Consider the following 24,060-nt stretch of genomic DNA (forward strand, 5'->3'; position numbering starts at 1 on the left):
CGGTCTGTCCCATGAGGCATGCAGGATCCTAGCTCCCCAACCAGGGACCGGCCCCTGGCCCCTGCAGTGGAGGCACAGAGTCTTACTCACTGGACAGCCAGATGGGTGGATTTTTGTGAATGGTATAAAGTTCCACCTCATTCTTTGCGTATGGATGTTCAGTTTTCCTAATACCAAATGGTCGTTTTCCCAATGCCACAAGACTGCTCTTTCCTCACTGAATCGCTTTGACAGTCTTGTTAAAGATCGTCTGACCATATATATGAGGGTTCATTTCCAGGCTGTCTGCTCTGTTGGTCTATACATTTGTCCTTACGCCAACATCATACTACCTTGATTACCTCATGGATTTGTAGTAAGTTATGAAATCAACAGGTGTGAATCCTTCAACTTCGTTCTTCTTTTTCAAGATTGCTTTGCCTTTGTGGGGTCCCTTGAGAGTCCATATGAATCTTAGGATGGGTTTTTCTATTTCTAAATTGCAGATTGCAAAAAAGTCTTTGCAGTTTTCATAGGCGTTGCATTGAGTCTGTAGATTGCTTTGGGAAGCATTGTTATCTGAACAATATTAAGATAGTATTAGTCCTTCAATCTATAACATAGGCTATATTTCCATCTATTTATGTCCTCTCTAATTTCTTTCAACAGTTTTGTGTAGTGTTTACTGTGGAAGTCTTTCGCCATTTTTTTGAGTACAAGACTTTAATTAAATTTATTTTGAAGTATTTTATTCTATTTGATATTGTTATAAATGGAATTGTTTTATTAATTTCTTTGGTATTGCTCATTGTTAGTATATAAAAATGCAATTAGTTTATCTGAGTTCATCTTCTATCCTGACACTTTGCTGAATTTGTTTATCATCTCTAACAGATATTTTGTACAATACTTAGGGATTTCTACTATAGAGAAGGAAAATATTTTCCCTTAACTCTCTTAAAGTTCCTTGCTGGGTTTGAAATAAACTAACAAAAACAGATTAACCAGAGAAAGGCATGTACAAATTCATTCAGTATAAGTTTTATGAGATACAAGAGACTTTATAAGGAAACAAACGACCAAAGAAATAGAACTGAGTATATTTATACCTGGAAACAGAGGAAACAGTGGCTGACTTTATTTTGGGGGGGGGGTGCTCCAAAATCACTGCAGATGGTGACTGCAGCCATGAAATTAAGACGTTTGCTCCTTGGAAGAAAAGCTATGACCAACCTAGACAGCATATTAAAAAGCAGAGACATTACTTTGCCAACAAAGGTCTATCTAGTCAAGGCTGTGGTTTTTCCAGTAGTCATGTATGGATGTGAGAGTTGGACTGTGAAGAAAGCTGAGCACTGAAGAACTGATGCTTTTGAACTGTGGTGCTGGAGAAGACTCTTGAGAGTCCCTTGGACTGCAAGGAGATCCAACCAGCCCATCCTAAAGTATATTAGTCCTGAATATTCATTGGAAGGACTGATGCTGAAGCCGAAACTCCTGTACTTTGGTCACCTGATGGGGAGAACTGCCTCACTGAAAAAGACCCTGACGGTGGGAAAGATTGAAGGCAGGAAGAGAAGGGGATGACAGAGGATGAGATGGCTGGATGGTGTCACCGACTCAATGGACATGAGTTTGAGTAACTTCTGGGAGTTGAAGTATCACCACTGTTTGCTCCGGGAGCAAACAGCATCACCACTTTGTAACATACAATAACTCAGTTAAGTAGTCCAAGAATTCATCGTTGCTTAGTTGTTAAGAACCAGCCACCTGGAGCCATATGGTCTGGATTCAAGTACAGACTGTATTACTCGTGAGCTGTGTGACCTTGAAACAATTATTTCCCTTTCCTGTGTCTCTGTTTCTTCACCCTAAAATGAGGAGTGATGCAGACAGGCCTACACATCCCAGGCCGGGACACCCCACAAAAGGGCTGGCCAGCGCTCTCCAGATGAACCAAGCCCACGGAAGGACGCCAAAGAGAGCAAGACCGAGGCACCACTCTAGATTAAGGGCGACCAAGAGGCATAACAGCTGACCGCAGTGTGAGGTGTGGGGTGGGCGCTGGGGCAGGAAAAGGCATTACAGGGACAGGTAATAATTGGCTGTATGAATGTAACAACTCCCTCTTCCCCCTGGAGAGAGAATTCTGAGGCGTGTGTTTGAAGGATCTTCCAAAGATTCCCTGCAGGAGTAGGCTCCAGCCACTCACCGTGGTAGCTTGATGTCTAAGCTTCCCTTTGTTGGCAGCCGCCTTGCGTCCTCTGTTTGCTCACTCCCTGCCTCGTGTTCACTCTGCCTTTGCAATAAACTGCCGGCTCTGAAGTCCTTCTCTCAAGGTCAGCTCCTAAGGGCACTGAAACTAGGGTACTTCTTTCCATCGAGACAGAGCACAATGAGAGCTGGAGTTAATCTGTGCCATCAGAAGTCTGAGTGGGGCTGGATGGGGGCAGAGGAGAGGCTCCTGGGGTGTCTGCAGTGGTCTGTTTCTTGATCTAAGTACCGGCTCTGTGGCTTTGTTCCATTTGTGAAAGTTCGTTGAGCTCTGTAGCTACAATAGGTGTGCGTTTCTAAAGGTATATTATAATCCAAATAATTCTGTTACTTTTGGCAGAGTGTTTTTTGTTTTTACAGTAAAAAAATGATTTTAAAAGTCTTATTTACTGGCTTCGCAGTGAAAACAGGGATAATATGTTTATATTCCCTAAAACAACAAATCATTCTTATAATTTTTTTTTGGTTCACATATGGTCAGAAAAGAAGAAGAAGCAAAGACCAGAAAGATGGGAACTTGGACCCAGATGGCAAAAGAGAAGATGAGAAAAAGAAGATGAAGATGGCATAGTATCCACAGATCAAGGAAGCAAGAGATAACAATGAAAGTTATTTAAACAGATGTTTTTAATCTCCAGAGGGTCCAAATAGGTCATAAAGATTCCTCTCCAGGAAAACAAATAAAATATAATGTCACTTACGTGTGGAATAGGAAAACGAAAACAAATCCAAACAAGCAAACAAACTTCCTCCTCAAAATGAGCTCGTACCTATAAAGAACACATTGGTGGTTCCCAGAGGTGGAGGGTGGAGGGGTGTGAGAGGTGGGTGAAGGAAGTCAAAGGGTACAAGCTTCCAGTTATAAAATAAAGAGGTCATGGAAGTGTAATCTACAGCATGGTGGCTATAATTAATAATACTTACTTTATATTTGAAAGTTTCCAAGAGTAAATCTTATCATAAAAGTACTCATCACCAGGAAGAAAATCTGTAATTATGTATGGTGATGCCGATTAAGTGGACCTACTGTGGTGATCATTTTTCAAAATATACAAATATAAAATCATTATGCCGTACACCCAAAACTAAATCTATGTTGATTATATCTCAAAAATTCTTTAAAAAAAAACACTCTTCTCCAAAGCTTAGACACACAGACATTCATAAGATGACCCTGAATTCTTAGATTCAGCAGAGAAAAATCCCTAAAATTGTTTCCTGTTTTCAATAAAGAAAAATTTATTTGAAGAGAAACTGCAATCAGTCAGTCCCAGTTTATAAGGAAGCACATCTCGTTCCAAAGCATCATGTTACCACCCTGTGGCTTTTTGCCAGAGGACTCAAGATTTACAGGCAAGGCAGAGAGGATATCTTCCACTGCACTTGCCGGGTGGTTGAAGCATTAAGCCCAAGCCTCAGAGGAGAGTCCTCAACATTGCTGCAGATTGTAATGAAAGCCAAGGACAGAGCTACCTGAACCCGCTCTATGAATTTTATTTTATTGGATTGAGCAACAGTATTCACAACAAAAACAAGCAGATTATATTATCATGAGATTTGGAATTATTTATCAGTTACTCCTTTAAAATATTCCTTATAGATATCAACCCTCTTATTTTTAAAAACAGGAGATTCCAGATCGACTTACATAAACTAAATTGAATTATTTAGTGTACTGACACTAAAACATCATCTCAAGTTAAAATGTCACAGCATGGGCATGCAAACACACTCACACACACACACTCACACACACACTCACACACACTCACACACACTCACACACACACTCACAAAGCCACAGACCTACTGTGAGCCGAGGTCTGACACTCTCTACCTCCCTAAGTAAAAAGCAAAACTTTTGCTGAGATTTTAAAAAAAAAATGTATTAATATTTTAGGGATTTAAGATTATGCAATAAAAAGTCTGAAAATTACTCATCTGCAGGCCCTGTCCTTATACACAATAAAACAGATGTAAGAATTAAACCTCTGGGGTCACGCCTGAGCTTGAAATCATGAGGGAGTGCTTGAGAGTGCAGAAACAAACAACGAGGTCCCCCAAGAAAGAGACTGATAGGGAGCCAGGAGAGAGGACAGGGCCTCAGGCAACCTGAGTCTGCACCCACAGAGAGATTCTGCTGAATTCTGAATCAGGTGGAGAATTCTAGACCAGAAACTCAGTGTACAGTCAAGAAGCGCCAGTATCACAGGAAGCCACTGAGCAGATGAAAGATCTTACACATGATCAGTAGATTATTAAACCAAATTCACTCAGTGTCTTAGCACCATAAAGAAAAACAAAATTGTGGAACCTTGTGTTAGATAATTTGGAGTAAGTTTCCACTGTTAATTCAAGTTCAACTTATGGTTCTTTATGAGCCATAGACTATTATTCTGTGCATTTAAGAAAGTTATGTTATTTGTCAACTATTATTTCCGTAGGCATCTTTTATTTCTCCTATTTACCCAGCTGTTGTATTAAGCCAGGTGTTGAACAGGTCTGCAAAAATATAAGCCAATGCACTCTCTGACTAAATTGTTTTTGTGAACATATAATTAAATTTTCATGAAAATCTGTAATTTATGCTGATATGCAATGGATTTATTATTGTTATAATAAATAATTTAAAAAAGCAAAATAAAACCAAAGAATTATGAAAAAGAACCAATTAGAAATGTTGAATAATTTAAGCCCAAATTATTGAAAAGAAAAAAGTCAAATTTTATTCTGAATAACAGAACAAACAAAGTGTAAATTAGCCAGCTGGGGATTAAGTTGAGAGGGTCTTACAGAGTAGTACAAAGAAGAAAGGGAAATGAAAAAGTTAAGAGACATAAAGAACAGATAAGGACATTTTCGCTTTCATTTAGGAATTCCAGAGGGAGAGAATAGAGAGGAGGAGAAAATACATAATCAAGGGCTAAGTGTTCCCCAGAAGTGAAGAAAGTTATGAAATTTCAGCACATCAAAATAAAGGGAAAAAATGCTAGAAGTTACCACAGCAGAAAGATGGTTTGAAGAAATAAGGATCAGATTTTCATTGTCAATTTCATTAGCAGCACTATATACAAGAAGACAATGAGGCAATCCTTGCAACGAGCTACTGAAAGTCACCGTCATTTTAGAATTCCACACTCAGGTAGTATCACCTAAAAGCACAGGTGAAAAGGCATATTTTAAGCATTCAGCATCTAAGAAAGTTCAGCACCAGCAGATTCTCACTGAAACAAGTACTTAAGGTGTACACCTACACAGGAGAAAGATTGAGAATCCAGAAGATAAAGCAGGATGAAAAAAGTAATCTCAACCACTTCATCAGCTGTTCCTATAGTTTAAGACTAAGTTAGTATTGATTACCAAAAATGTTTACAAGAACAATCTGGAGTTAGAATTCTGGGTGATATCAATGGAGGATTTGGGGAGAAGGGAAACAGCAGAAGGAAGTGAAAATGTCCTGTTTGGGAAGAGTCTATACATACTGATCAACTTAAGATTTTGTTAGGCAAGTATAACTTTCTGTGTGGATATAAAAAATTGAGTAAAAAATAGCAGTGGAATATATAAATTTCACACCAGCAGAGGAAAAAAATGGAACAAAGTAAATTTAATCAACCCAACAGAAATCAGAAATGGGGAGAAAAAAGAAACAGAAGGAGACCACGGGAAATAGCAAACACAAAGTAAGATAACACAGCTAAATTCAAACAAATGATTGACTGTAATAAGAAAAAACATTTAACATGAATTTTAAAAAAATGGGAGATTTGTGTGAAAAAACCATTTGAGGAAAATGAAAATTGCCAATAAGCTAAGGACAAGATGCTCAATCTCCCCAGTTATGAAGGAAATACAGATATATGGGACCAGGATGCCATTTTTTTACTGATCAGATTGCAAGTATTTTCATTCTGATAACAGCACACGTTAGTTAGGAAGTTGGACAGTCACACCCTCATAGACCACCATTGGAGGTGTAGTTTGGCACAAGTTGGAGAACAATTTAGCATATCTATTAAAATCAAAATATTTGCATATGGGTGCAAGGAAGCATAGTCAAGGATATCTAGCAGCTTGCCGTGTCACAGTGAGCTATTAGAAAGAACCTAAATAAGTGAGGTAACGACTAAATTAGCCATAGCATGTTCTTACTGCAGAATACTTCACAGTAGTTAAAAAGAATGATTTAGCTTCTGATAAGATGGATAGGTATATTGTGAATATTTAAAAACATGCAGAATGAAAGGTACCAAATTCGTGTGCGTGTGTGCAGGCATGCACACTCGGTCACGTCTGACTTTTTGTGACCCTTTGGACTGTATCCCGAGAGGCTCCTGGGATTTTCCAGGCAAGAATACTGGAGGGGTGTGCCATTCCCTCCTCCAGGGGAATCCTCTTGATCCGGGGATTGAACCCAAGTCTCCTGGGTTCCCTGAGTTGCGGGAGGATTCTTTACTACTGAGCCATCAGGGTAGCAGTTTCCATGTGTAGAACCAGATAAATAAATACTGTATGTATAGATCAGATAGATAGATCACACAGACACCTAGACACCTAGAAAAAGCTCTGAAAACTTAAAAACATCAGACTCAGAGTTAAGGTCATCTCTAAGGGATGAGCTGAGATGGAGAGTGGGGTGAGTGGCACATGTTGGCTTGTGGGGAGAGTTTGGAGTGGGGTACATACGAGGGCTTTAGTCTTCTTTGTAAAGTCTGATTTTACTTTCAAAGTCTGATTATTTGCTGAGTGAGTTTGATTACAGTTCTTTTCCTTCTGGACACGCTTGCCTTTGCACAGACGGCAGATGTGCTAACCTAGACCAGCTATGCATTCAGGGAATGGGCTGTGTAGGCACAAGTGGTTCACCAACCTTTGCACAACAGGATGCATGATCTCTCTCTTCTCCCTCCCTTCCACCCCACGGTACTCACCAGACGCTGGAATCTTAGGAAAGCAGAGGCGTCCGCCATATTCAGCTGTGGACTCAGGAGGGGAGCACCCACTCTTGAGTATGCAGGTGACTAGCACCTTGCTAAGCGAAGCCGTGTGTGTGTGTGTGTCTGTGTTTGCACGTGTGTGTGTGTGTGTGTGTGTATGGGAAAGTCATCTTTTATGTAAGCAGGTGGGAAAAATTATACTTCAGATAACGTTTCAGTGACACAATGAAACCAACCCAATAGTTTCTAGACTATTAAAGCTATTCTGTGACCTCTCTTGAGCTATCCACTTTCCGAGCTCTAACATATAAATAATATCAAGAAAAAGGGAACTCCTCTCCACTTGAGCAGTGAGAAGCTGGAAACACACTCAGAACAACTCTTTGTGTCACTAATTAGTATCAGGCTTATGCATTTTGCTACTTTAAATTTGTCCCTTATTTCCAGTCCACTGCTTATAAATCCTTCTGTTTGGCAACCTGGAAAATTTAATTAGAGCTCTTCTAAAATGATGCTGTTGTAGAAATAAAATACTTACAAGAACATTAAATTCAAATTTCATACTGCAAAGTCTAAAGTATTTCCTCTCTACCCCCACAGCCCTCAGAACTTTATCCATATTCTGAAACCCCAGTGTTAAGTCATAATTTTCAGAATCTATTTGGAATTTACATTTTTGATTTTTACAGTGTTGCTAATTGTATTGTACTGATAGCTTACGGTGAGTGATGTCGGATTCCTGATCTCCGAAGAAGATTTAGCTTCGGGACCGGGGACCAGGCTTGATCACTCAAGAGTTTTAATGTAGCAGAGTTTTATTAAAGTATAACAAGGGACAGAGAAAGCTTCTGACATAGACATAAGAAGGGGGCAGAGGCAGTGCCCCACTCACTGGCCTTGTCAAGGCCTTCTATACTTTTACCAGGTCCGCTCCCACAATATACATCTTAAATTAACAAGATTAGAGCTAACAATAGAAAGGTCTTATCAGACCCACCCCCACAACACATGTCTTAAGATAACGAGATTAGTCAGAAAACCTCCTTAAGGAGAAACAGGTCCTCAAGTAAGACACAAGACAAAACAATGTGGAAGAAAACGTTTGTACTTTTTTCCTGGAGAGCCTCAGACTCCTTTCTCCTTCTCAAGGGCTCCGGATCCCTTTCTCCTCCTTGGGGGCCCTGGACTTCTCATCGACCCACCTAGGAACTGACTCTCTCTTTCTTTCTCTCCTTTGAAGTCCCTAATGCAGTGGTTACGGGCTACTTGATTGACTAGAGTCTCGAAGTTCCTGGTGTAAAAACACCACTAATGCCTGATTCCCTGAACTTGCATTGGCTCAGTGCCTGGGACAATGACTGGGCAGATCCCTCTCTTTCTCCCCTGTGGTCCAGTGAGCTTCAGGGAAACTGTGGGGAGTCCTGCTATGTCTGGGCCTCCCTAAAGCCAACAGTTCAAGAGAGGGCTGCTTCAGTTTCTAAGCCTAAGCAATTTTCTTCCACTACCATCCAAAGGGTTTGACCCTAATACATTGCACTCCCACCGAAGACCCTCTACGTAAATTGTAGGCCCCAGTTCCTGGCTTCCATGGGAGCCTCCCAAAGCAAGACTTGGCCTCTCTCCTCCATGACAACCTTTCTTGGTGACTTTTCATATGGCGCAGAGACACACTGGCTGACAGGGTTGGCCATGGAGCTGTACTGCCCACCAGGGAACTCAGCCTGGCTCTTTATTCCAACACTCTTTAGTTTGAGGAGTCTGGGCATCACCTGGGAACTTGTCAGAAATGGCATTGTCTCAGGCCCCATCTCGTACTTGTTTATTTAGAATCCGCATTTTAGCAAGATCCCCATGGAGACACCTCAGGACAGAAAATCAGATTAACTCAGAGAAACTCAGATTAAGGTTCTGGGTCTGAGATCTCCCCTGATACACTTGACTTCACAAATACCCCTACAGGAAACTCCTCTAGGATTTTCACTGGTTGACAGTTTTAATCATATAAGGATAGCAAAAGGGTCACTCGTATGGTAGGTAGATTTATGTGAATTTTCATGCATGGTTATTACAGTACAAGATCTCTTTAACGTGAGTAAATTCAATACAAAACACGACTCAAAAACATGTGAAGGGATACCAGTAAAGACAGTAAGACTGAGCACACAGGAAAGGGAGTTCAAAGCAGCGCCATCCCAGGGGAAGCAGGAAGGGCTCAGTCAAGAACATAGCGATTACTGGCCTTGGGCAAAAAGGGGTTGACTTTTCCAGAGACTGGAAACAAGGAGCTGGGCAGTCTGTAGCCTGTTCCTGTTGCTTGCCAAGCATCCCTTCTTCCCACTGTTTGCAGCATTTTTCTCATCATAGGCTTGTGTGCATGCGTGTTCACTCGTGTCTGACTCCATGCAGCTCCATGGACTGAGTGTAGCCCGCCAGACTCCTCTTGTCAATGGGATTTTCCAGGCAAGCACACTGGAGGGGGTTGCCATTTCCTGCTCCAGGGGATCTTTTCAACCAGGACAGAAGCAGCATCTCCTGCACCGGCAGGCAGATTCTTTACCACTAGCGCCACCTGGGAATCCCCCTTCTTCCTGATTTTGGTAACAGTCCCAAATTTTCATCTGGGGACTATTTCTCTCCATTCTATACGATCTCGGTAGAAGAACCAATTTTGGAAGTGGGAATGTGATCCAAGGGAAGCTAATGAGATTCTGTTTATCTCAGGAATGTGAAATTCAGAGGCAAAAACCAAGAAGGAAGATGACTGGAACTGAGCTCCTCTGATGGTGGTGACTCAGAGGCGGCGGTCCCACGTTCTTCTGATTTATGTATGGTCTTCCCAAGACCAGTGTCTGCTCGGCTTTCCTTAAGTCCAGTGAGCTCTATAATGTCTTTTCCCCACCCCCGATTCTGTTTTGAGTTTGCCAGTCATATTCTGTTGTGTGCAAAGAAAAAAAACTATGGGATACAGAACGTGTAGACATAGAAACATCTGAAGTTGAAATGAGAAGCGGAAGTCTGCTTTCTCTGGAAGAGGCAAATAGAGCGGACAGTTTGAACCACACGGTAAAGTTACGGAAGAGATCTAATCAAGGTTAAGTACACGGATCAAGTAAAAGAACTGTTAACCAGTGCTGAGGGGCCCGCTAAGTTTGCAGAACATGAAATCGTAGTGATTTCCTTCAGGAACCTAGGTATCAGTAAGGAGAAAGGGCATAGTCAGACTGATTCAAAGCTAGGAGCCAGCAGGGACCATGTGTCAAAACTATGAAGTGAGCCTATTAATGGGCTGTCAACAGAAGTCAGAGGCTAATATCATGAGCTCTAGGCAGACGAAGCAAGGAAATAAAGCTGAGAGGGTGAAATGGCACGGTGGGGCATTGAGAGACTTGGCTTGGTTGAGAAAAGACCAGGGATTAACAGAGGGCCTTGGAAGCTTAAGCGGCAGCTCTATTACAGTCCGCAGTGAGAAGCCAGCAGTTTCAGCTGAGGTCCAGGGTGTGGGTGATTCAGGGGCTCTGAGAATTGGAATGCAGATTAAGGCACACTGAGGCCAAGCTTACCCATGCGCCCACTGCAGTTGTCCATGATGATGTTAGAGGAGGTGTAAGTTTGGTAATTGGCTCGGCCCAGTTTTACCAACCAAATTCTAAAGTGGTTTTATTTATTAAAAATATTTTAAATGAATGTGAAGGAATGGCCAGGAGGTTGGTAGACTGCAACTTAAAAATGAAGTTCCGTCAAGAAAGGAAGACTAGCTACAGAGCAACGTAGTGGCTAAGAGTGTGGGTTCCAGGCACCGTTTGTTTAGTGTTTTGTCTAAGTTACTTAACCTCTCTGTGCCTCTTATTTCCTCAACTATAATGCAAGCAGAGTACCTGCTTCACAGTCATTGTGAGAATCAAATGAAGTAATATGTATAAAGTAGTAAACTCCTAGTACTTCAAACGTTATCTATCACTATTATACATGAGACATTATAAAACATAACATGATACTCTATGATGAGTATTTGTGAAAAGTATGACAGTGTTAGCTGCTCAGTCATGTCCGACTCTTTGGGACATGGACTATAACCCACCAGGCTCCTCTGTCATGGGATTCTCCAGGCACAAATAGTGGAGTGGGTAACCATTCCCTTCTCCAGGGAATCTTCTTAATCCAGAGATGGAACCAGGCTCTCTCACATTACAGGCAGATTGCTTACTCCCTGAACCACCAGGGAAGCCTGGATATTTGTGCAAACATTAGAAAATAACTGAGGTGGTGGTGGTGGTTTAGCCACTAAGTTGTATCTGAGTCTTGGGATCCCCATGGACTGTAGCCCGCCAGACTCCCCTTCCATGGGATTTTCCAGGCTAGAATATTGGAGTGGGTTGCCATTTCTTTCCCCAGGGGATCTTCCCAATCAGGGATCGAACCCTGGTCTCCTGCATTGCAGGCAGATTCTTTAGAAACTGAGCTAGGAGGTAAGCCCCAAATAACTGAGGAGGGGCACTCAAAACTATCCTTGGGGTAATCAGGGAAGTCTTCACTCAAGAGAAAGAGGCAAACAGGAAACATAGGGCAAGAGTTTGATAAAGAAAGGGCATAGAAAACACGGGCAGAGCTATGTTTAATGCTTACAGTATGGCAGGCACCCTGGTACTTTACAAATACCACATTTAACACCACATTCCTGAAAGATAGGTAACTTACATGGATTAAATAACCTGCCCATGGACACATAGGAATGGGAAGAAATTGGAATCTTCATTTTAAAAAGTAAGTTGGTCTGGCAGAAGAAGGTCTCTGCAGATGGACCTTCGGGCAAGTGTGAGGCAGAACAGCTGAATCACTCAGCGCTCCCGGGAAGCCGGGAAAGTTGAGAATGGATTCACAGGCAGGGGTCAGATTACAAATAGATTTTGGACTTGAATCTGAGGGCATTGCCTACGGAGTAAAGGATTTAGGGAGTAAAGGATTTTAAGGAGGCCCTACCCAGTGAGTTGAACCCGAGCATGTCCTTAAAAGCATGATGATAACGAGACAGATCCATTTCCAGTAAATCTAGGTTTCTGTGTGCTGACCCAGTGACAATCAGCGGAGATGTAGCAAGGAAGAGGCGCAGCAGCCGCGAGCTCTTCTTCTGCACACATCTCCGGACGTTTAATGCTCCTTGGATGGGTCGTCCAAGATCCTTTTGGCTCCCCTCTGAACACATCTGGTTCCCTGCATACTTCCGGACTAAGTACGCGCCGGCCACTCGGGTCCTTCAGCTGAAGCTAAACTTGACTCCGGCACCCCTTAAGCGCCCCCTGGCTTCCGCAGTCTTCCTGTTTTTTTTTTTTTTTTTTTTCCTTTTCTAAAGTGAAACAGATTTTAAAAAAATTATATTATAGTTGATTTACAGTGTTGTAACTTCTCCTGTACACCAAAGTGATGGTTATATACAATCTTTTTCATATTCTTTTCCATTACGGTTTACCACAGGATATTGAATACCGTTTCCTAGGACTGTGTTGTTTATCCGTTAAATACGTAAGTTTGCATCTGCTAACCCCAAACTCCCAATCCCTTCCTCCGCTGACCCCCCACCGCTTTGACAACCGCAAGTTTGTCCTCTACATTCGCGAGTCTGTTTCACGTACAGTGTCTGCATATAAGTGATATCATATATTTGCCTTTCTCCTTTTCACTGTTCCTTCAGTACGACCATCGCTAGATCCATGCACGTGACTCACCCGCAGCCAGCTGGCCCAGCCTCCCTTCAGCGGCCCCACATCCGGTCACGTGAGGGGCAGGTCACGGGGCGCGCTGGTCACGTGAGGCCGGTCACGTGCCAGGGCCGCACTGCTAGGGGCTCGGCTTCCGGAGACGCTGGGGCTCAGCGGGTGCGGGCCTGCGGCTTCGGAGCCCACCAAGCTGCGCAGCCGGGATGGTGAGGGCGGCGCTCTGGGTTGGGGCTGGGCCGCGTCCGCCGCCTCCCCGGAGCTCAGCCCCTCTTCTCGCCCTTCCCGCTGCAGATGAGCCGGGCCACCCCCGACCAGGAGCGAGCGCCGGCGTCCGAGCCCGTGTGGGAGCGTCCCTGGTCGGTGGAGGAGATCCGCAGGAGCAGCCAGAGCTGGTCGCTGGCGGCCGACGCGGGCGTGAGAGGCGGGACCCGGGACGGGAGCGGAGGGCGGGCCGTCTGCGGGGGATGCGCGGCCTGCGAGCGGGAGGACGTCAGTCCCAGCCCCTCTCCACCCAGTTGATCCCGCTCTGTCTCTCGTGGACTAAATAACACCCCTTCTTGCTCTCGAAAGCTTCCTGGTGGCAGTCCTCAGGCCTTTGGGCGGATGCCGGCCGGCCGACTTCAGCTCTCCTGAGGGCTCCTGCTCGGGCTGCCGCCCATCGCAGGGCCCTCTCTTCCTTGTTCGGTTTTTTCAGCCAGGCGCCAGCTCCATCCTGAGCGGAGAGTTCGGCTTCCACCACGCCGCAGGCTTGCAGTGGCACCTCATAGGCGACTCCCTGTTGAGATCTGGGCTGAGTGGGTTGGGAGACAAACCAGTATATGAATATCGTTGAGTAAGACACCTTAGGCCTGGGACCCAGTAAGCTCAGAGTCGTGGTTCCAGAGTCCCGTTTGAGTAGGATTTTTGGATGAGCAGTGCTTTGTCATTTTGCCTTTCGTCTGTGATCCCTGTAGAAAGACAGTCAAACAACACTTTAAAGTTTCTCCAGAAACGAGATAGAAAGTGTCCACTATTTGATGAGCTTTCCTAGTGTTTTTCTATGCTGCTTGGCCTTGGTACTGTCAAAAGCAGCATCCCTTTTCCGTTCCAACACACACACACACACACACGAAATAAAATGGTTGCTTTTCTGTTTTGATACGCAGAATAGATGAATAGTATAGACGCATATTGATACTGCTGTATATGTTTGTTTTTTAAATAGCTACTACAGTTTCTGCAGGAATTTTCACAGCAGACTATCTCTAGGACTCATGAAATCAAGAAACAAGTGGATGGACTAATCCGGGAGACTAAAGCCACCGATTGCCGCCTGCACAATGTCTTCAATGACTTCCTTATGCTCTCTAATACCCAGTTCATTGAAAACGTGAGTTACTTAGTTGCATCCAAGTTTTAAAGAAGTAACACGGTTAGAGGGAGCAGTAGTCAAACTGTGATATTAACTGGCCTGTTGTTAGGTTCTCTTAAATTCTGGGGTAAGTAGTACTTCTTGGTAATTGATGTTCCCTCCCTTTTTATTAGTCAAGTTTACCTGTTTTTTCAAGCCTTTGAGAAAACCTAATGATAAAAACTTCCTCATATTCCAATGTTTTCATCCATCATTAATTCTGGAGTTGTCAGCAGTTTTGGTGAATTGCATGGCCCTCCAACAAGCCTTGTTATCCTCTGTAAGGAAAGCCATGCACCTGGCCTGACCCTCTGGGCACCAGCATGTTACTAATTGTGTGCATTGTGTCCTGCTAAGTTATATTAAAAGCATGTGTGTGTCCACTTGGACTATTCTGAACTAATGCCTTGTTATGCTGGCTGAACCTGTGTCACAAAATCAACTCCAAACAGATGGTTGCACTTCAACCCAAGTGCAGTTTCGTCGGTCTATCAAGTCTCAAAGGTTTCTAGGAACACATAGGTAAACTAGAGCCCCTCCTTAGAGAGCACCACAGTTTTCTGTAATAGTGTTATTCCAGAATAAAAAGGGGTAACATGTGGCTGGAGCTCCATGACTGTAGGGGAGATTATTCTAGAGATGGAGAGAAAGCTTAGTCAGGCTGACGTGTGCTTCTCATAGGGTGGCTAACTTTCTAAGTGTCAGTGTTAGTTATACTGTGAAAAGAGAATTGTTAAATTAGGCTGTCTCCTGAGACTGTTAGATACAACGTAATAAAAATGACTTTGAAAATTGCAAGGTTGCACAAAGCTTTAGGACTGTTAAGAGGAGACTAGATATTGTCATGCAGATATCTTACACAGCATGTTTGTGCATTTTTAGTAATTGAGGTGGAAATGCCACTACTGGGCTTTTGGGGGAACCTGTGTGTAAAATAAAGATCTTGATAAAGGTTTTAAGTATCTCTTTGCCTGTAATCTAAGATACAGCGGATATTCTGGTTAAATCTGTAGTCATTTTCTGGCCATCTGCGCAGAATGTCGGTGCTTGGTCCCGAGCATCGTTGCTATTGGAAGAGGCGGTGTAGCACCCTCGACTCTCCTTCAGTAGTGTGTGCAGTCCCATCACTTCATCCCGCTGAATTCTGTGTCCTTTTAACTATGTCTGTTGCTCTCATTCTGTGCCTTTCTTGCTGGATCGGGTGCTTAGCTCTTCTCGGCAGTCAGTCTTGCAGCCCTCGACTGGGCAAGGGACGGAACTGGGAGCCGCCTTTTGTACCTGAGGTGCCTGAAGCACGTTGATACTGGCTTGGTTCTGACTGATACTTCGGGGGAAATGGGCGTTATAAGCTCCTTTCTCTGAATGGTAACCTTCAGGTCTTCTCTTTCCCCAGCTCTTCTTTTCTTTCCAAGTTTTCTTAGATTCTGAGTTTCTGATGATCTGGTTTTTGTGGAAGGTTTTTTGTTTACTTTTGTTTTTGTTGATTATTTTTGGTTTTGGTTCATGATTTCTGTTCGCTTCTTGGACTCCCTGCATCCATCTCTGTGTCTCCACTGTCTTGCGCTGCTGCCGCTTCCAGTCTGCGGCCAAGTTTCCCTCGAGATGTGCTGTGGCCACTGCCAACTCGAGCTGCTTCCCAGACCTCCCTGTGATGCCACGTGTTACATTCTTCCCATTCGTGGTAGCGCGTCATGCTGTTAAAAGGATGGCTGACGCTTGATAAAACTGAAGGAATCTACCTGCTGATAATACATTTGGCAGGGATTTGGCTTTTTCTTCAGACCCTGACATCAGGACTCATGTATTACAATTCTGTCTTAAATGATGGTGTCATTTGGTTTCATGGTAGTTTATTGGAAAGATACGCAAAGTAATAGCTTTTTGGGTTTTAGTAACTGACCTCAGAGGCAGCTAGTAGATTGTGAACTGCATTATAGAGTTAGTGAAACTGAAGAGCAATCAAGGCTTTTTAGGGCAAGAAAAATTAGTACCTTTAGTAAAGGCTCACGAGGGGATTCTGGAGGAGCAGAAATGCTGATTAACAGTGGCCAGTGCGTCAGTGTGTCATCAGTAGGGAATACAGTTCTTGCAGCTTCATTAATCTGTTCCTGTAGGAATTTTGTCCTGAAACACTGAGTGACCTAATTAACGACTTCTTTCACAGCACTTCCGATGATTGTAGTTCTGCATCTATCGATACGGTTTGATGTGTTGAGCTTCTCTGCTAAATCAAGCCCCACGTTTTTACTAAGCGTTACGTTCTTTGGGGTCAGCGTGAGCCTGATATATAGAGACTCAGTGGATATTTGAATGCGTTGATGAGAGATCATAAAAGTAAAGAGGACCATGGCTGGGTGTAATGTGTGAGAAATCTCCCCGTTGTCAGATTTCTCTCTTAATTCCTCACCTTCACCTCTTACCTCATCTCCCCAAATGAGGAAAAGATTCTTCAAGTAGAAATATCAAAGATATTTGACAGTTCTGTGAATGGCTACCTGATTTTAAAATGATCAGGCAACCCATGAAGCTGTGAGTTGTGAAGGGTAAAGTAAGTTAGCGTTGCTCACCTGCTTGTGTACTGAGCACTTGGGATTCATGGTCCTGCCTGGCCGCCCTTGAAAGATCCTGCGGGCTTTGTGTGTTTGTTGGCTGGTTTCTTAGATGTCCTGCTTGGCTTTCTGAAGGCTGCTGATGTCTTGTGAGGTGTTTCTAATGACAGGAGAAGAAGGAGGGTATTGATGCTGTTCAGACCTAAGCTTGAAGCTCAGTGTTTTAAGTTAAATGGTCTTGCTATTTAAAAGTCTGAAGTGACCTGGGCAGCTGTCTTGTCTTAAAGTCTCAATTTTAAGATTTATTTGCCATTTTTTGTTCATGCCTTTGAAAATTACTCCCCTAATTTCTGGTCTCTATAGAATTATTATTTTTTTTAATACGGAAAAAGAAGCAGCATATGAAATTTCAGATACTAAGGAAGAGCCTCTCAACGTTTTGACATGTATATTCCAAGTTCATTCTCATGCAGACATTGGACTTTAAGTTTTTTCCTTTTTTGTTGTCAGAATAATGTATAAAAAGTATTCAAATGTGAAAAAATTTAAACTACAGAAGTCAACTATAGTTCTACCACCCCAAATTAACCAGCCACTGAACATTTTGGCATATTTTTTTCTAATCCCATGTATGTATATAACTTTAACCTTTTCTGTATGTATGTGTTTCAGCCTGCATTTTTCTTCGTTAGCATATTATTTTATAAGCATTTTAACACATCTGTAAGATTTACTGAACTTAATTTCTGTTTCTATTTCATTTTATGGCTACCATTATTTAACAATCCCCCATACAGAACTTTTTAAGATACAATATTTTGTGTATCTAGGAAAGAACAGAGGAGAAGGCAGTGGCACCCCACTCCAGTACTCTTGCCTGGAAAATCCTATGGACGGAGGAGCCTGGTGGGCTGCAGTCCATGGGGTCGCTAAGAGTCGGACACGACTGAGTGACTTCACTTTCACTTTTCACTTTCATGCTTTGGAGAAGGAAATGGCAACTCACTCCAGTGTTCTTGCCTGGAGAATCCCAGGGATGGGGGAGCCTGGTGGCCTACCGTCTGTGGGATTGCACAGAGTCGGACACGACTAAAGTGACTTAGCAGTAGTAGCAGGAAAGAGCAGATAATAACCACAAATGCTTATAATGTGCACTACCTTGTATTAACAGATTTTAATATTTTTTTTTCCTTAGCTGTAAATGTTTTGGGTGTGGGCTTGCTGGTTTTGCTGTCTCTTTACTCTTCTTATGTGGAGAGTATATATATAGTCTTTGGATGTCTGTTGGTGCATGTGTATGTAATATGAGGTAGGGATCTCAGTTTTCCTTTCCCATATAGGTAACTTTTGTTACGTAGTTCTTTTCCTCAGTGACATGTGTATGAATATATGTTCTTGCGAATATAAATGGGCTTACGTGTAACTGTGAGTCTGTCTCTCACCTGTCTTTTATTATCTTTATCCGCTGTAGTAAGTATCACAATCTTAAAGACCAGAGATTTCTAAGGAGTCTTAATAGGGCAAATCTCTGTGACTTCTCTTCAGTCATAATTTTTATGGTTATCCTTGGCTTCTTTACTTCTGTGAATTTGAGGATATCTTGCTAATTTCCCCGGAAGATTCTGCTAGTATTTTGATTGGAATTGCAAAGAGTTACAGATTTGGCGTCTGTGGTTTTGAATGTAAATCTGGTGCCATGAGCATCTTACTGCTTGTATCTTGTTCTTGGAACTACATTTCAAGAAGTAGAATTCTTGGGTTGGAAGATGTGAACTTTTAAAAACAACACTGTTTAATCAGATTGATGTTGGGTTAGAAGATATGAACATTTGAAAATAAGGTTGTCTAATCAGATTGATAGTTATTTTGAAAAGATGGGCAGCCTCGCTCAACTGCTGGCAAAGGTCTGGGACGTGGGCACTGAATGTGTGTGGTGGCAGCGAGAGTTGTTCCACACAGAGATCTGGAAGAAGCTGTTAAGAGTAAGCCAGAGTTTTGACTTTGGCTTGGCAATCGTGTTTTCGAGAAGCCTGTAGAAATAAAGGGTCCATGACCTGAGAATTCAGTATATATGTGCAGCAGCTGGTTGGCACTGGGGAGAACTGGAAATGTCCTTAATGTTCTCTGATAAAGGGTTCTTGAACCAACTACAGTCAACTTCATACCATAAAATATTATGCAGATATGAGAACAATTGAGTCAAATCTACATGCATGGACCTAGAAGGTGGTTTATGAGAATATCGAGTGAAGCGTGGGGCAGAAGGATGTGTGTCATATGAGTGCAGTTTTGTTTCAAAGCTGGAAGGGCAGAAAGCTCTGGATGTGTGCGTATGTCCGGATGAATTTGTGTGAGAGCCTTGGGGAACAGGAACACACACCAAACTTAACTTAGTTATTCTGAGGATGAGGCTGGAGGCAGGGATGGGATTATTTTTAAATATATCTCTCTGCAGCTATCTGTATATTGGCATTTAAATTTTAATTGACGTGGCGTTTACATACCATAAAATAGACCCTTTTAAAAGTGTAGAAGGCAGTAGGTGTTGGTGTATTCTTAAAGTTTTGTGACCATTACTAGTATCTAATTCCAGAACATTTTCATCACTGCACTATTTATAATGAGAATGTTTTGCTTTGGGAGTTTAAGCAACAATAAATAGTTAAAAAAATCACAATGAGTTGCCGGAATGATGGCCCTGTATTGGAAAAGAAGCCACCTGCCCAAGCTGTATGGGCGAATCCCATGACTGGTCTTCTGGCCAATCAGTGGTGGGCTTGGCCTATCTGTTTTCTTATAAATGAGATAATAAAAATGTATCAACCATTTTAAGCCACAGGATAAAAATGACTTATCTTCATGGTTTCTACTGTATAAAATGTAAAAGCTGTTATACCCAGTGGGTAAGTTTCACCACTTGACGCGCCCAGGGCCTCGCGTGTGAGGGCCTGTATCAGAGCCCTGTCAGCGCTGTGTCAGGTTAGACAAGACAGTGTGGATGGAAAGTTTTTTTTTTTTTTTTTTTTCATGTTTCCTAGTCTTTTGTGTCTTTTCTTTAAACTTGATTTTGGGAAAGCTGTCTGCTCGTCTCTGCTTTGGCCTCAGCCGTTTCTTGAATAATCATTTCTTCTTGTCTTTCTCTTTTTTAAATGGTGTATTGAATGCTTACATCGTGATTGATTCCAAATGCTGTTTCGACTAAATGCTGATCTTTGCTTCCATGTTTAGCGTGTATATGATGAGGAGGTGGAGGAGCCGGTGCTCAAGACTGAGGCAGAAAAACCAGAACAGGTACTTGCTTTGAATCGCTCTTCTCTTGGGCTCCTTTAAAGAAGAAAAGTAGTGATTTATGATACAGCTGCTGGAGGGAGAGTGGGGCAGGGAGATGGACTTTGGGAGGAATGGGAGACGCTGGTTTTGACAGCTCAAGAATTGAACTTGTTTGTTGCTGGAATTTATTGTGTTAAGAAATGTATAGACCAAGTTCCTGATTTCTGGCTTAAGAGTAGAGCAGAGGTGTGTAGAGATTTTCTGTAGGGGACCAGGTAAGAAATACTTTGTTTGCTGGCTGCATTGATCTCTATCCTTTGCTTCTTTTTCTTCTTTTCTTCCTCTCCTATCCCTTCCCCTTCCTTCTTTAAAAATGTAAAAACCTTTTTTACCTTGAGGGTTACTTAAAAAACAAAAACCAGAATGGGCCATACTGGGCAGTACGTGGTAAGTTCTTTGAAGATTGTGTATCCCTGTTCTTTATGCCTGCTTTGCTGCTTATTACCACCAGTTTAAAAATAAAAGTAAGAAGAAAGCCAGACTACTTGTAACATATGAACGTGGTAGACCAAGAAAGGGTACCAGAAGCCAGTTACAGTTTTGCCTGAACGGCACCCCACTCCGGTACTCTTGCCTGGGAAATCCCATGGACGGAGGAGCCTGGTGGGCTGCAGTCCATGGGGTCGCTAAGAGTCGGACACAACTGAGTGACTTCAGTTTCACTTTAACCTTCATGCATTGGGGTAGTAAATGGCAACCCTCTCCAGTGTTCTTGCCTGGAGAATCCCAGGGACGGGGGAGCCTGGTGGGCTGCCATCTGTGGGATCGCACAAAGTCGGACACAACTGAAGCGACTTAGCTGCAGCAGCAGCAGCAGCCTTTAAAAATTTATTAAAAATTTTTTTTATTTTTAATAGATTTGCTAAACTGTTTTAAGTGTAGTAATATCTGGTTATACCAAGTCAAGATTCAGTTTAAAGTGATAGTAACTATAGTGAATTATCTTTAAAAAATCCACAAGCATGTGTCTGCACACTTAGTACAATGTTAGCTGTTTAACTTAGAATCAAACATACCAGAGTGCAAAAAAGATGCAGCCAAAAGCAAAAAGGTAAGTTAGAGAGACTGCTGCACTCGAGGTGGAAGTATAAAACACTCCTCAGGTTTTCCCTTTTGGCTTTCAAAGCAGCAGTGTACGGGGACTTCCCAGGGTCCAGTGCTTAAGATGCCACTGTCCAATGTAGGGGACACAGGTTTGGTCACTGGTTGGGCAGCTAAGACCCCACATGCCGCACGGTGTGCGAGAAAAACAAAGCAAAGGGGAAACCTGTATGGCTGATTTGTTTCTGTAATTATACATCGACTTGCAGAATGTTTGTGAGGAGAGGAAATGACACTGAATATATTCTGATGACACAGTTGAGTGTGTGAGAGCTGCTGTTACAGGAAGTGGAGATGGGTGGACTGTTTTCAGCAGGTTGGTGCTGTGTACAGAGTTTGGTCGAGGTCGGGGCATTGTTCTAGGGTAACCTACAGGATAGATTAGAGATGAAACCGACTCTCTCTTGGTTTGAAACAAGTTTATAAAATGTAGTTGTCCAGTTATTTTTTTAACTGTAATTGAAAAATAACGTCTCTGCCTGGAGTATTTTCTTCGAAGTCTTAACCTCTGAGATTGTCCTAAGGACCATTAACCAAGGTGAGTGGGCACAGTCATGGCAGAGCTGAAACCCCAGGCCCTTTGTTCCTTCAGGAGCAGGGAGGGAACGTGCCCCTGATGTCTCCTGATGTGCCGTCACTGTTCAGGGCGCTTTCACATAGTCTATAGAGGCTGCACCATCGCTCCATTGTGCCTTTGTTTTTGTGAATGATGAACGTGGAGCTCCAGAACCTTCTGTAGTTTGGTGCGTGTTCAGTGTGCAGACACATTTGGGGCTCAGCGCTCCAAAGTCTGAGATGAAGCATTCAGCAAAATCTTTGACTTTCAACATTTTAACATTGCAAATGATTAAGAACAACATTTTTAATTAAGTTTTTTTGATTTTGTTTGTTTTTGAGCATGAGTCTAGGCTTCAGTGAACATTCCCAGTGTTTATTAGGGTGGTATCAATATACTGGAGATCTTACTAAAAGTTACTTTTTCCTAGGAAAAGACCCGGGAACAGAAAGAAGTGGATCTGATTCCTAAAGTCCAGGAGGCTGTGAACTACGGTTTGCAGGTGTTGGACAGTGCATTTGAGCAACTAGACATAAAAGCAGGAAGCTCAGACTCTGAAGAGGATGATGCTAATGAGCGGATGGAATTGATCCTTGAGCCAAAGGTAAAGACACTCAGCTGTAATATTTACCGTTAGGCCTGTTGTGATTTGGGTCCTTTACGTGGGTGCAGAGTTGCTAAGATGTGGCCGTCACGTCTAAGAAGTGAGGCTGTCGCTTGGCGCGCTCACACTGACCCCACCAGTCAGAGGGTTGCTGCACAGGAGCATTGCTTGCGCAGTCACTAGGCTCCAGCGTGCCAAGCTTGGGGAGTGCAGGGAGGCAGGGCTGCATTCCTACTCAAGATGCTTGTCACAACCATACCAGATGGTCAGAGGAAGGAGGCAGTTACAAAGTCTCCATCGTAGATGTTCTGACTTCCAGCTGGAGAAGTTAGGGTGAAGGTGAGATGTGAATTGGGTTTCGAAGGATGAGGAGGCTCATGAGAGGCGGGGGTTGTTGGGAAACTGACATCCTGTAGCTTGCGCAAAGAGGGACCTCAGAAGTGTTAAAAGACATGGGGGTTGTGCCAGGTCTCAGCCAATGTGCATGGAACTGCTGTGAGTGTTCGTGGAGAGATTGTTGGCCTAGCAGGTGCTCTTGGCCTCACTGTGCGCGCTCAGGCTGGCTCAGTAGTAAGCACACGAGGCTGCCTTGCTGGCCTTGAGAGTCCCTGCGACACACAGTGCGTTGTGCGTCGGAGCAGAAGCGGCCTCTCGTGACCATGTGTTCTCTGCATGCTTCTCTTCTAGTCTGAGCTGGCCCCGCCGAGCTGGGGCTGGCCCTTCACCCCTGACGTGCGTTCGTCATCTTGCTTTTCCGCTGTAGGGATGTAGAAGTCGGCAGCTGGGTTTCCCTGGTGGCTGCCGCAGTGAAGCGTCTGCCTGCAGCGCAGGAGACTGGGCTTCAGTCCCTGGGTTGGGAGGATCCCCTGGAGAAGGGCATGGCCACCCACCCAGTCTTCTTGCCTGGAGAATCTATGCACAGACCTGGTGGGCTACAGTCCATGGGGTTGCAAGGAACTGGACACGACTACGTGACTGACTCACACAGCAGACCTTGGGAACTGGGGTGCCTGGGCCACACTCCCTCCTTGAAAGTCTCACCAGTTTTCCTGTTACAGAAGGACATGGGAACAGGCCTTCTGAGTCCGTGAACAGTCAGCCCAGTTGGCACTTTGATTTCTTTGCACCGAATTAGTTTTTGTTGTATCTTTGACCTTTACATTAACCTTCCCAAACTTTCTGTCAATTTCCAAGGACAGAGCTGTTCTCTTCTGTCCCCAGGGCCTGTTTTACAGGGAAGGGTTGTTAAAGCCGAAGGACCACGCCTCCAGGGTGGAGTGCTTCTCGGCTCTAGAGTTTTGGTGTTGGCAATGGCCTGAAGTGGAAGACTCTCTAACACGCACCTGTGGACAGTCTACCCCATTTTATTCTGTTGTTTGATCTTCTGATCTTATTTTACCAGCTTCACGTCTCTGAATTCTGCCGTGTGAGCCTCTCAGGGGTATTATTATTATTTTCTTTCTTTTTTTTTTCCTCCCTCTCCTGGATAGGTTCTTATCAGTCTGTTGGAAACATTCCTTTAGTTAATTATGTTGACTGTAGATACTTGCCCTGTGGCTAGCTGATATTCGACGGTAAATACTGTTTCTTTCCGTCTAGCCCACTCTTACGTCTGTGCTCCTGCCTCTG

The 24,060-nt window shown here is 43.4% G+C and overlaps 1 protein-coding gene and 1 long non-coding RNA gene across 8 annotated transcripts in view; one reads left to right on the forward strand and one right to left on the reverse strand.

Moving 5' to 3' along the window:
- Positions 1 to 9,209: 9,209 nt before the first annotated feature.
- Positions 9,210 to 12,959, reverse strand: LOC105605067 (uncharacterized). 2 transcript variants are annotated; one of them, XR_003587026.3, is made up of 2 exons: positions 12,911 to 12,959; positions 9,210 to 12,531 (listed from the first exon to the last, which is right to left on the reverse strand). It is a non-coding gene; the product is annotated as an uncharacterized LOC105605067 (long non-coding RNA). The 2 variants fall into 2 exon arrangements; XR_001024696.5 differs by having other exon boundaries at positions 12,818 to 12,959.
- A 30-nt stretch (positions 12,960 to 12,989) lies between these two features.
- Positions 12,990 to 24,060, forward strand: part of LOC101119611 (WASH complex subunit 2) — a 44,627-nt gene continuing 33,556 nt past the window's right edge. For all 6 annotated transcript variants that reach the window (XR_006058077.2, XR_009598578.1, XR_006058078.2 and 3 more), the window contains exons 1-5: positions 12,990 to 13,107; positions 13,193 to 13,315; positions 14,106 to 14,270; positions 20,069 to 20,131; positions 22,258 to 22,431. Coding sequence is in view for 3 of the 6 variants with exons in the window: in XM_004021567.5 (XP_004021616.4) it covers positions 13,105 to 13,107; positions 13,193 to 13,315; positions 14,106 to 14,270; positions 20,069 to 20,131; positions 22,258 to 22,431 (528 nt within the window). In the remaining 3 variants the exon portion in view is untranslated. The remainder of the gene's footprint in view (positions 13,108 to 13,192; positions 13,316 to 14,105; positions 14,271 to 20,068; positions 20,132 to 22,257; positions 22,432 to 24,060) is intronic.

The sequence above is a fragment of the Ovis aries genome, chromosome 25 (genome assembly GCF_016772045.2).
Source record: "Ovis aries strain OAR_USU_Benz2616 breed Rambouillet chromosome 25, ARS-UI_Ramb_v3.0, whole genome shotgun sequence".
Lineage (NCBI taxonomy): Eukaryota > Metazoa > Chordata > Mammalia > Artiodactyla > Bovidae > Ovis > Ovis aries.